This window comes from Teleopsis dalmanni, chromosome 1 (genome assembly GCF_002237135.1).
Source record: "Teleopsis dalmanni isolate 2A chromosome 1, ASM223713v2, whole genome shotgun sequence".
In the NCBI taxonomy this organism is placed as follows: Eukaryota; Metazoa; Arthropoda; class Insecta; order Diptera; family Diopsidae; genus Teleopsis; species Teleopsis dalmanni.
Window position 1 is genome coordinate 117,001,733 of NC_051846.1, and position 13,403 is coordinate 117,015,135.

The window sequence follows — 13,403 nt, forward strand, 5'->3', positions numbered from 1 at the left end:
TTTTGCGGTACTGTGGTGTACAAGCACATTATGAACTCAACAATAATCGAGATAACCACTAATAATCAAAAGTTATGTTTAATCCCAGTTTATCTAAATTGCAATAACTGGCTAAATGATCTCAATAACTTATGTGAAATATTAGTGGAAGCTCAGAACGAAAATGTCATGATAATAGGTGACTTCAATGCACGAATAGGCAAAGAACAATGTCTGGAATTCAGCCCAAATATGCAGTGGGCTGAACTATTGGGCCACAGAGTAGCAAAGGATACAATTGTAGATAGAAATGGCAAACAATTACTAGAAATTTGCAATTCATTTGGTGTCACCGTGTTAAATGGCCGCACTAAAGGCGACAGAGAGGGTACATTTACGTTTATCAGAGGTGTAGCAAGGTCAACGATAGATTATTGTTTTGTGAAAGGAGTATGGTTAATAATAACTGAAGAGTTTCAAATACGTGACATGATATACTCGGATCATCAGCCACTGGAAATTATGGTAAATCTAGATGCCTCTAATTCAAATGAAAATAAAATGCAGTTGCTACCGAAACTGATATGGAAAGATAAATATAAAGATCTGTACCAAGAAAAGCTTGAAGAATCCCTTAATGCATGCGAAGGTAGTACATTTGCGTCGAAGGAAGGAGATGACATTCTTCAATATTGTGTAAAACAAGCAGCAAAATCGTTTCAGGGTAATTCGGCGGGTATAAATAGGAAACAAAAATGGTATGATTTTGAATGTGAAACTGCAAGAAAGAAATCATTTAAATGGCTACAAACAGTTAAAAAAGGTGGTGATATAGCTGATTTAGAGAAATACAAAAATGTAAACAGAGAATACAAAAAGCTGTGTGATGAGAAAAGGAAGTCATATTTCAATGAAATGGCAATGTCGATATCCCAAGCAGCTGATAGTAAATCATTTTGGAGTGGAGTTAAAAAAATAAATCGTGCAGATCACATAAAAGGAATTAAAGTGGACGCCGAAGCTTTGGCGGCACATTTTAAAAACCAGTTAAATAGCAATATAGTAAGCAAGTCTTTCAGTTATGCCCTGCCGTATGTAATAAATGAAGCGTTAGATGCTCCAATAAAGATTGAAGAAGTCTATGCAGTGCTCCAGAATTTAAAAAATAACAAAGCCGCAGGTGAAAACAGAATTCCAGCTGAGTTTTATGCCACGCCACAATTTATAGAGCATATGGCTGAATCATACAATTATATATTTGAAAATGCAGCCCCACCTGATAGTTACAAAAAAGCCATAACATTTCCCCTATTTAAAAAAGGTGACCCAAATAATGTAGCAAATTATAGAGGAATAGCATTTCTTAATACATCAGCTAAAGTATTTACAACACTCCTGTATAACAGAATTAAAAATTGGGTTGATCAAAACAACATATTAAGCGAATTTCAAGCTGGATTTCGAAAAGGTTACTCCACGGTAGATAATATTTTCGTCATCACTAGTGTAGCGCAAGAGTTTATTGCAAAAAGCAAGAAGTTATATGTTTTTTACGTAGATCTTAAAGCTGCTTTCGATACAATACAAAGAAACGTACTATTTTACAAACTAAGCCAGCTGGGTCTTTCAACAAAAATTTTGAAAATACTGCAAAGTCTATACTGCAACAATGAGTCAACAGTATGGGACGGAAGAAGTACTTCGAGATGGTTTCAAACGTGTCCCGGAGTGAGACAAGGTTGTGTCTTAAGCCCTATATTGTTTGCACTGTTCGTTGATGACTTAAGTAAATTTCTTTCTGGTGGTGTTACGATTGCCAATATGTGCCTAAAAGTACTATTATATGCTGATGATATTGTGTTGTTTGCAGATTCTCCAATAATGTTACAAAATATGATAGATGAATTAAATAGATATTGCAACTTATGGGAACTATCTATAAATACAGACAAATCAAAAGTGATGGTATTTAGGAAACATGCTAGAAGATTGAGAAATGATGAAAAATGGTACCTTAACGATGATCAATTAGAAGTGGTTAATAATTATAAATATTTAGGAATAAATATGAAATATAACGCAAAATTCGATAACCACTTGAACGAGAAATTAAAGGAAGCTAAATTGGCTATTAATTGTACCTGGAAAAATGTCTTAGGAAATCCGAAAGCGTCACTGCCCGTAAAATACAAAGTTTTTGAAGCCACAGTTAAGTCAGTTCTAAATTATGCAGAGCAAATCTGGGGTGTTGATGAATATGACGCAGTAGAAAAATTGCAGACATTTTATATAAAGAGAACGTTTCGTTTGCCGAAAAATACCCCAAATTATATGGTGCATTTAGAAACTGGTCTACCGACGCTATATACCCAAACATTAAAATTGCATTTTGATTACATCAATCGTGTTAGGAATTTGCCAGACAATAGGATTCAAAAAACATTAGCGCAGTACCTAATAAATGAAAAAACATTATTTTTTGAAAAATGGTCAAATCTGGCATCCGACTTAAATATAACTAATGATTTGAGTATTAATGAAAACTGGAAAATGTGGCAAAAAAATATAATAACGAAACTAAGTATTGAAGAACGTAGAAATTTTGTAGAAACGGCAAGAAACAGTATATCGAGAGATGCATATAGTAAGTTGAATTATGATCTAGATGTCAATAATTACTTTCACGAGCAATATGACCTAGAAACAATAAGGACAATCTTCAAAACCCGCCGCGAGCTCCTACGATTGTGCTACGTGCCGCACGAAAGACACGCTGTGCACGATATGCAACCTTAAATTGAAAGGCGATGTTATACACTTAGTAGGCGAATGCCCAATTTTTAAAGAACATAGATTGCTGTACTTCGGTAAACCCACGATCGATGTCAATGAAACCATACGGTTACTGAATGGTCCCAACTGGAGATTGTTAACGGCGTTTATTAAAACTACATTTAAATATAGGCAAAATATTATTAATGAAGATTTTTAAATTAACTTATATAAAATCTATTATTTTTGTTAAAGTAATTTAATTTAATTTTTATGTTGTATTCAGCTCATAAGTAAGAATATCTATTTAATATTTATAAAAATTGGATTAATTAGTTATTAGTTAATTAGCTATTAGATTAACCTAAACTTCCGGCAGACGGCTAAAATGCCATAGCTGTAAGCTTTATGTATAGTTATTATAATTATATGTATTATAATTATTATATAACTTCGATGTAATATAATAACTTTAAAATGAAGTAAAAATAAAGCTACTACTACTACTACTACTACTATTAAATACATATTATTTAAAATAAAAAATTATTAAAATATTAAATACTTACGTTGTACATGAATTCATTTTTACCGCGAACAGCTGATTTTTGTTTGCATATCATCGTTCAACAGAGTGTGGTGACAAACACAGGACAGTTTGCTTTGAAATTTGAAAAGATTTATCTAGAATAGCAAACAGCTTTTTGCTGGATGAAAATCTTAAATAATTGTCAATATTTAGCAAATTTGTCAAGTTCGCAAAATAGGGGGGTTAATATCGACATAAATATATTTAGTAATTACTAATTACAATTTTTTTCAGTGTAGTTGTTAGAAATTTTAAATGTTATAAAACAAGTAAAAAACTATTTCTGTTAATCTAATTTGTCCCTACATTTAAAAGGTGCGCCTATTGTATTTATTACAGCTTAGAAAACATTAAGTCTGTTTGTATAATTGATAATAATATTGTAATTGGTACACACATATTAACTTATATTCTTTTATTATCGAATATACATTTATATATACGGAAAAAACAAACATTTATAAACAACGATAAATTTATCTATGTATAAAAATGGTTCCAATAATAATTGAAAACCAGAGCGACTGTCCGAAAGATTCTCAAAATTTAATTTTATAAACATATTAATGATAGTTTCTACTACATTCTATATGTACATACATATGTATATACGTATATAATTGAAGTTTACAAATAGATTTTACTATTACGGTAGACAATATACATAGATATTGAAGTTATTTGTTATTTCAGTTTCGAACTTTAAATTAAACCACTGAATAGGAGCAACCAATCGCATAAATTTTGTAGGGCTTTACTTAGATTATGTTTGCCAGGTTTCTTTGCTATTGTGAGTTTAGGTTTGAATTTAAACAATTGAAACATGTAAATCTAGCTTTAATTAAACGTGAGCGTTATGATGTTATGAATAATTGTTGATCTTAAGATAATATAAGTGCACTTAAAATCTTGAAAGTGATTATAAAAGCAAAGCCTAATTTCATTAGCAATACCATATATAAATAGATTTGGAATCGTAGAACACATTTAGTTTAATTATTCACATTAAGGCAAACGGTTCAAAGTTTTATTAAAATAAAATAGTTTTGTACGTACTTTCGTACTGCTTTAATACAAAATGAACATCTTTTTCCCATTAACTGCTTTATTTATGTTGGGCATGTTGACAGCTGTTACTGCAGGTCATTATAAATCACAAAAGTTGCACAGAAATGGAAAGAATTCTTTTTTTCAATTGCAGTCTCTGAGCCCGTCTGTTCCTACAAAAATTCCCAGGGTGAGACGGTATTTCTGAAATATTTGCCTTATTTAAAAAAAGGCGAAGATTATGTTGATTTCGGTGCTAATGGTTTATGTACCAAGCAAGCAACTTGCACGGAAACGTTTAAAACCGAAGTTGAAGAGTAAGTACCACTGAAAAAGTTATCAAATTTCAACATAAACTGCAATTATAAAATTTTTCCAGTTGCTCCAAATATCCTGTGAGTTGCTCTAACAAAAATACTTTTAATGGGGTATTTCCTGCTTGTTGTGTAAAGTGTTAGCAAGTTAACCACATCCATATCTGACAATAAACATTTTAAAACGAATATTTTAATTTCAAATAAAACGCAATATATAATGGCATAAAATGTTGTATTTATGTATGTGTTTCTTAGTAGCCATAGGGAATGAATTTGATACTCGCATTTACCAAATATTTATTTGAAATGTGAAATGCGATGCAGTTGCAAACAAGCTTGCGTGTAATTTAATATGATTTCTACATTCGTAATTATTGTATTAAGTGGTAGGAATGTACTATTCAAGATGTAAAAAACAGCTTATTTAAGGGCAAGTTGAATTTGATCGTATTATTAATCCGACACAAATCAATCCACTGACAATGTTTTGTGGCAAAAACATTTGTCCCACGGCTAGAATTATCTTGATGTAATGTACAATACAAAAATATAAAATTGCATCTAAAAATACGTTCTTCGTATTTTCAATAAGGGCCATGTTATGCAGAGTGTCACATCAGTGTTGCCAATTTCGTATTTTTACTACTTTTTGGTTGTTCCTAAATTTAAAAGGAAATATAAACATGCTTACTTGTTTGATTTTTGTTTACAATTATTTGCAAGCAATTTCAAAAATGAGTCAATCCAAGAAGTATCAAAAAATGGCTTTAAAAATTATGCAATCACTTAGCGATTATGGGGATATCATAGTCTTTTGGAAGGCAGATGATACTCTTCTAATCAAAGAATGTTTTGTAAAAATGCTACAGCAGAAACAACGTCGTAAAAGGTTGAGTGCGGCGAAGTTGTGGCGGGATGACAGGAGAATTCACTGTTCGTATGCATTTGTGTCTAATGAACTGCGCCTGTTAGATACATATGCATACAACAACTTCTACAAGATGTCCAGCGATACATTTAAATTGTTGTTACAGCTTGTAGAAAAAGATCTACAAAAGTTGGACACAAACGCGCGAAATGCTATTTCTTCTGCAGAGCAATTATCCGTAACACTACGATTTTTCGCAACTGGGGAAAGTTACAAAAGTTTAGAATATCAAACAAGGCTATCGCATTCTTATTTGGTATATTGTATACCAAACGTATGCCGCACAATTTGGATAAATTTAAAGAACAGTTATTTAAAGGTGAATATTTTACTTTGTATATTATAAACATGAGTAATATGTACAATATATACAATTGTTTAATATGAATTATTTATATATACAATATTTACAAAGCTTTTGACTTAACCACTATATACAATATTTACAATGTTTTGGACTTAAACACTATATATACAATATTTACAATGTTTTAAACTTAAACACTAATATTTACAATGTTTTAAACTTAAACACTATATACAATATTTACAATGTTTTACGCTTAAACATTAATATGTACAATATTTACAATGTTTTAAACTTAAACACTATATATACAATATTTACAATGTTTTACGCTTAAACATTAATATGTACAATATTTACAATTCATGGCTACATATCTTCCTCGTCCAGAACACCAACTAAAGCTTCTGCCAATATGTCTGAATGTTTCTCTTGTGGTGCTGTGGTGCTTTCAGCCAGATCTTTTGCTGCAAACATCATTGTGACTTCTTGTATTTTAGTAATGGCCTCCATAATGATGTTTTTGTTCGTCATGTCATTTAATGTAGCCACCACCTGCTCTCCAAGCCATTCATATTTTCTATTTGACCTACTTTCTACTTTGTTCAAAAGTGTTTCGTAATTGTTGTCCATATTAATTTTCCGTTTTTTACATCTGAAATGAAATGAAATATAGTAATAGTACAAATATACAAATAATCAAATATACACTTAAATTTTAATATTATTTCCATTGCAGTTTCCCACCACAATTCAACAGTGGAAATCAATCGCTAAAGATTTCGAACAAAAATGGCAATTTCCACTATGTCTTGGGGCATTAGATGGTAAGCACGTTGAATTTAATGCACGAGCATGTTGGCATTAACAGATGCAAATTGTAAATTTATTTACATAGACGTCGGCGCTAACGGTAGAACAAACGATAGCGCAGTATTGAAAAATTCATCTCTTCAAAGAATATTGGATACTGCTGAAGCTCATTTCCCACCAGATGAAATAATAGGAAACAACAGATTGTTGCCATATGTTGTTGTGGGTGATGGTGCTTTTGCTCTTCATAGACACCTTATAAAACCATTTTCACATAGAATTAATATAGTGAAGAGGCAAAATTTTAATAAACGACTTTCAAGAGCCAGGCAAGTTGTAGAACGGTCATTTGGAATTCTGTCGTCCAGATTTAGAGTGTTTCAAAAATCGATAAATATGAAAAATGTGAAAAATATTGAAACCATTACTCTGGCATGCTGTGTACTGCATAATTTTCTTATGGATAACTCCTTGCAGTACGCAAATTTTGAGTGCCCTTCAAATCCTCAAACATGCGAAGAAAGTTCCAATATTTATGCACCATTTGAGGGTGTTCGAACCGAATTTATGGAATTTTTTAACAATGAAGGAAAATTGCAATGGATGGAAATGTGATTTATTAGAAATGCAATTTACTTACTGAATCTGGTTGAGTAGGACTTTGAAACTCATCCTCCACCGTCTGGCTCTATTAAAAAAGAAATTTGTAGTACATTAAACAATATTTGCATATATTTTGTTTAAAATAAATATAATTGTTACTTAATATCTATTACTTTTTGATTTTTCACACGAAAGTCATTACTATAAAAAAATATTATTCATGAACATATTAGTAAATTTTGAAAAATTTTAACAAATTTAAATAGTTAATAATGTAATGATATTTATAAAAAAAATAAATCGAAAAATTTATATTTATAATTATATTTATGTTATAATTTTTACTTATTATGTTCTGAATATACAATCATATGCAAAAGCTAGACTGATTTTACATTTTATTTTTAATTTTTATTTTATTTTATATATATTATATTATATATATTTGGTATATATTAGTATGTTGTATGTGTATATATGCATATGTATATATATGCATGTATGTATGTATGTGTGCATATATTTGTTTACAATTTTATTCTTTATAAATTTTTTATTTTGTTTTTGAATTTCTTTGTATTTATATATAAAATATTTCATTCACAATTTGTGATATTTGCTAAATATCCAAATACTGTTATTTTTAACGTACAGATAGAAATTCTATTATGTGCATAATGCATATAAGTATACTTTTTATAATATAAGATGTAAAAAACAATTAACTCACAGATTCAAATAAAGGAATTTCTCCTGCGCTTTTTTCAACTGGCCCATCCTATAAAAAAAAGAAAAAACTTTATAATATATTTATAGACAGTAATTTATTATATTTAATAAATGAAACAATGCTTACAGCTTCCTCATAACTGGATGCACTTTTTCTGATTGCCATTAATGGCCGGAGAAATTCCAGTAAATGGAAACACCATAACCTTGGAGTTCTCACGTCTTCTAATCCAGCTCCACTTCGCTTGCTTGAGCTGATGATCCGTAGCTCTCTAAGGAACTGAGATCTAATACTCTGTATTTTTTTCTTCAATTCCATTAGAGTTAACTCTGGGATGTCGGGTTTCATCAGCGTTGAATGCTTGCTCTCGCGCTACTCTGTCATGGTATTTGGGATTTTTTACTTCCCACAAGCATTCGTGCAGCTGGTACATAGTTATCAGCTTTTCAGTTACTTCTCTCTCCCAACGAAGTGCCATTCCTCAAAAATTAGCAACAACAAAAAAAGTATTTGCTGTGAAATAAATAATATTAAATTGTTTTATAAAAAATTATAATATTACTTACAAATTGCCACCAAAAAAAATTGTAACAAGAAAAGAAAGTATAAGCTGTAAAATAAATAATATTTTATCGTTTTATAAAGTATTTTAATAATACTTACAAAATTATACGTCAGCGCCAAGTATTTGTAGTAAATTACTCCTAAAAGACGCAAATTTTGAAATTTATTACTAAACAACACTGTTTTGCCTTAGTGCCGGGGCACAAATACGCCGGCTCTCATGCCGGAGTTTGAACGGCCATATTGTTTTTTTTCTCATTACCAAATTTAAAATTTGCATTGAAAACAAAAACAATTGTACTCATGACGTGCCCGAGACACTCTATATAAAGCTTTTTGTTTTCATAATCATGAAAATTATAAATACAGTCAAACTTCCATAACTCGAACAAAAATTTTGTTTCATGCCGATAGGAATATGAGAAAGTGCATTCTATAAGACGAAATTTTGTTTTAAGTATAAATGCGTTTTGCTGTTAGGGGAAATCCCTTTTTCAAACCAAATGTTTAATATTTTCTTTCTTATGTTGCTTCTTTGTGCAAATGTCAGTCGCTGGCAGCGTGGTTTAAAGTAAATAAAATAACTTCCAATCCTACTCTTATCGCTTATAATGAGCTAGACAATGAAATTTGTACATCAAGCTTTCCTTCAGATGACGATATTATTGAGCACTATAGCTCTAAATTACTGGATCCCATTTTAAGCGCAATGGAAAGTGATAATGAGAATTCCGTGTATGTAATTGTTTATCAGCTTTCCAAGAATGAGGTAGAAGACTAATTCAAAATTCTGAATTTATATTTGCAAACGAATGAAACTACAACTGATGATCACTATAAGGCTTTAAATAAAATGGAATGTCTTTTTACTGAAAATAACAAAAAAATTAAAATCCCAAACACTAATTACTAATTATTATACTAGATTATAACTTCTGTGCTGTATTTGATTTTAAATAAATAAATAAATAACTTATAATATAATTCTAGTTTCTTCCAAAAATAAAATAAAAAAAACATTTGCTCATTATAACTATTAATAAGGATGATTTACCACACAAAAATCTCTCATTTAAATGAGCTCATTATCAGCAAATCAACTCATTTAAGGCGAATGCAACCATGTCGAATGCAACCATTAAAAATAAATTTCCCACAAGGGAAATGACCAAAATTTGAAATATGTGTTATATGTTTAATATGAAAAATGTATAGAAACAACAGTTGAACTGTAAACAAAGGCACTGAGGAAGTAAGTATTTAATAAAATCTTTGATTTTATTAATTGAATATGTAATTGATATAAGAAATATAAATAAATGATTTAAATATCAATTATATATTTAATTTTTTTTTTCTGTGATATATTAGCAAGAGAATTTTATTTTTTTTATATAAAAGTTCTATCAGCTACATAAATGAGTTCATTATAAAGTGAACGTTCACTCATTAATATAAATGAGCAACTACCTAAATGAGACAGTGTGAATGTATTATAACTTGAAGTCTCCATAAGTCGAGCCTTTTCTTTGCAAAATTGGACTTCGAGTTATGGAAGTTTGACTGTATATAAACTATAAGTATTTTATGTGAAATTTTATTTTTAAACTGGCAAATAGTTTTATATAAAATAAACACTCTAGAACTGTAAATATAAGTAAAACATTTAATAAAAGATTATTTTTTTCAGTCTTGGATATTGTTAAAATAAAATTCAAACTTGAAAAAAAGTAGTACTATGATTCTATTTTTTAAAAGTTTTCTAAGTAATACAAAATTTTTTTTGTGAAAGCAATTTAATTACATTTTATTACTTATTGATACTCGATTGTGTTTTGATTAGTTTTTTGTTATATTATTAAAATGTTATATTTTCAGTTACAAATATTTGGTTTTCCAAATGAATTTGATTTATAATAGGCCTTCTCTTCTGTAAACGTATCACAAAACAACAACGGCTTATTTTTAAAATAACATATGAAACAACAACACTGCTGCAGGCCGATTCCACTAATCGGTAGCGCTAAAACTCCATCGCTAAAATTCTTTAAATGCATTTTAGCGACTTTTGCGATTCTGCTAACTCTTTACGCTTAATTTCTATTCGCAAATTTTCTCAAGTTTCAAAAACAGCTGACTTCTCCGGATAAATCGCTAAATCTCCAAATTTCGTATTCTGCTAAATTGGCAATCGCTAAATTTCGTTAAAAACTACTAAAATTTCTCCTAATTTGATTGTTTTTGGCGACTAGGTTTTTGGTGTCGCTTAAAGTGAAAATATTATTTTTTAAACAAATTGAGCAATTATTTTGTACGTATTTAGTATTATATTCATATTTATTTATTAATTATTAATTTATTATTAATTATTAATTTATTAATTAATTTGCATTTAAAGTAAAATGAAAATAAATAATTAATATTACAAAAATATTGTGGCAGTAATATAGTGAGAGTGCGTTTGGTGTTTAGCAAATGTAAACAAATGTATTTTATTTTTCATATTTTATTTTTAATTTTTGAAATTGCACCAAAAATAAATGAATTGCATATGAAACAGTAAACAAAATAAATAATCATTTACTTATTTACTAATATATTATGTAATATACCATATTTTATTTGTTATTTAATTTTCAGATATTTATGATGGAATTCGTAGATTTAAAGACAAAACGCATTAGCAAGGAGCAGAAACAAGCGCTGGTCCAGCATATGGAACATATGGATTTGCTCATGACAGATTTGTGTCAGATCATGGTGCGCGAAGTCTTCACGAACAGTGGGGCTCTCTAGCTATTATTTTAAATGCCATTGGTGGAGCAGTTAAAGATGCCAATGTTTGAAAGAAGAAGGTTTGACAGATATGTTAATAGTTAATACTATTTATATGTAAAAGAATTATACAAACAAGCATGTAAAATGACATCGTCACATTTAATTTTAAAATTGTAGTGTGCATATTTCTCTTAGAGAAACTATATTGAAAAACTGTGAATAAAAAAACTCCATTGTTTAATTTTAGACCCAAGAGCAAGAGAAAAGTCCAAGAGCAAAGAATACCTTACAAGAACGTCAACTCCATTGTGAACTAAAATTTGTTTTTTCGCACAACAACAATTTGCCGTAGAGCTCTTGAAAGTGTTAGTGAAAAGTGCACTAACACCAGATGAAATCCCTGAAATTTTTCACCTTTTCACCTTTTTCCGATGCTTCGAGCACGGTTGCCACTTATGGTACTTTAGTACCAAAATTGGTACTTTTTTTTCCGTTTGGTACTCTGGTACTCATGTTCAAAAAATGGTACATTTTCGGCGACCCAACTTTATTGTGGATATTTTTGCACATTTTATATAAATTGTATTTTCTTATAAAAAGACAATAGAAAAATTTTGGACCTTTTTTTACAGAAATGGTACCTTTTTAAACCAATTTTGGTACAGAAAAAAATTTTCAAGTGGCAACCGTGGCTTCGAGTACTTTTGAGAACGAAATATTTCAAAAAGTTTACCATGAAGAGTGTAAGAAAGAGTGTGGTTTTGTTTTTTGGTTTTGATTTTTTGAGAGTAATATAAAATTTCGTTGCGCCAAATCATACAAAATTTACTGCGCAAATATTTAACAAAAAGTAGTTAAAATTTTGCAAACACTTTAATAGCAGTTACCAAAAAGTAGGTATAGCACAATTTTTATACCAAAAATTAAAAAATATACGTCCATATGTTTGCTGTCGAAACTGCAAAACAGACAGTATTTTAACTCTTTTTATAAGGGTACGCATGTATTTCCTGTTAAAATTTTTTAATAGGGTTCTAAATACACCTGACTATAAGCAAAAGCTCTTGCGTTTAACGCATTCATAAGCTTAGTTTTCCACATGATATTCAGTTGACTTTTACATATAAATTAAGTTTTTACTTTAATAATTTTTTGCTTTTAGTTTATGTATATTTAAATTTGCAATTAATTTTTAAAAGTATTGTAATTATTATTCTGTTAATTTTGTATTTGTAAAAATCTGTAAAAAATTATAACCAATATATAATAGTGGATATGCCTCTTGGGGAACCGACATATAAACTCGGTAACGCACCTTTATGCATACCTCTTGGGTGGTGTGGAAAATGCATACCAAATCTTGAACTTTGGTCGAATAAACTACATATGTACATAGCTAAATAAACTAAATGTAGAAATAGGAAAATACAAGCGATGTGTGAAAAATTTGTTATGGTTCTTTTTTTAAATTTCCACACAATAATGATGAAAGAAAATAAATTTTCATTTAAGTTCTATGCATATTTCTAATATAACAGTTTAGCGAAAGTATTTTACTATTTATTTTAAAATATTAGTAGGTGTGCATTTTATGTTCACATTGAGATAAAAATATTTAAAACATAAACATAAGGCGCTACATGATAATAATCATATCCCAAATAAATTTATGTTTTTAAGGTCATTTAAATACTGAAGAAAATATTCATATATTCTATACATAATCAACACAAATAAAATAAATATGTTTTTAATTTTTATATTATGTAAAAATTTATAATATTCATCAAACAGATGAACTAAAAATGTATAGCATCTATCTCGTTTAAATCTTGCATTAATTCTGGTAAATAATCAAGTCTATTTCATTTCATAACAATAATAAATTATGTAAACAACTTGTACTTCTTTTAATTAAACTTAGCTAATATTTTTAAATACTTTAGTATTTATATATAAATATATTTTATAATCAT

At 29.1% G+C, this 13,403-nt stretch overlaps 4 protein-coding genes across 4 annotated transcripts; 3 read left to right on the top strand and 1 right to left on the bottom strand.

The window, feature by feature from the left end:
- Window positions 1-30: 30 nt before the first annotated feature.
- On the top strand, window positions 31-1,591 carry LOC119665678. The gene is made up of 2 exons (XM_038074907.1): window positions 31-1,458; window positions 1,538-1,591. The coding sequence occupies exons 1-2, from the start codon at window positions 31-33 to the stop codon at window positions 1,589-1,591; spliced, it is 1,482 nt and encodes a 493-aa protein (XP_037930835.1).
- Window positions 1,592-4,317: 2,726 nt separating this feature from the next.
- Window positions 4,318-4,939, top strand: LOC119673423. The gene is made up of 3 exons (XM_038084692.1): window positions 4,318-4,482; window positions 4,542-4,704; window positions 4,767-4,939. Exons 1-3 carry the CDS (start codon window positions 4,419-4,421, stop codon window positions 4,843-4,845), a joined length of 306 nt encoding a protein of 101 aa, XP_037940620.1. The 5' UTR covers window positions 4,318-4,418; the 3' UTR covers window positions 4,846-4,939.
- A 482-nt stretch (window positions 4,940-5,421) lies between these two features.
- Window positions 5,422-7,397, top strand: LOC119673424 (protein ALP1-like). The gene is made up of 3 exons (XM_038084694.1): window positions 5,422-5,951; window positions 6,679-6,766; window positions 6,838-7,397. Exons 1-3 carry the CDS (start codon window positions 5,439-5,441, stop codon window positions 7,365-7,367), a joined length of 1,131 nt encoding a protein of 376 aa, XP_037940622.1. The 5' UTR covers window positions 5,422-5,438; the 3' UTR covers window positions 7,368-7,397.
- LOC119673425 lies at window positions 6,291-7,464 on the bottom strand. Its single transcript, XM_038084695.1, has 2 exons — window positions 7,393-7,464; window positions 6,291-6,594 (listed from the first exon to the last, which is right to left on the bottom strand). The coding sequence occupies exons 1-2, from the start codon at window positions 7,422-7,424 to the stop codon at window positions 6,309-6,311; spliced, it is 318 nt and encodes a 105-aa protein (XP_037940623.1). The 5' UTR covers window positions 7,425-7,464; the 3' UTR covers window positions 6,291-6,308.
- Window positions 7,465-13,403: the final 5,939 nt, after the last annotated feature.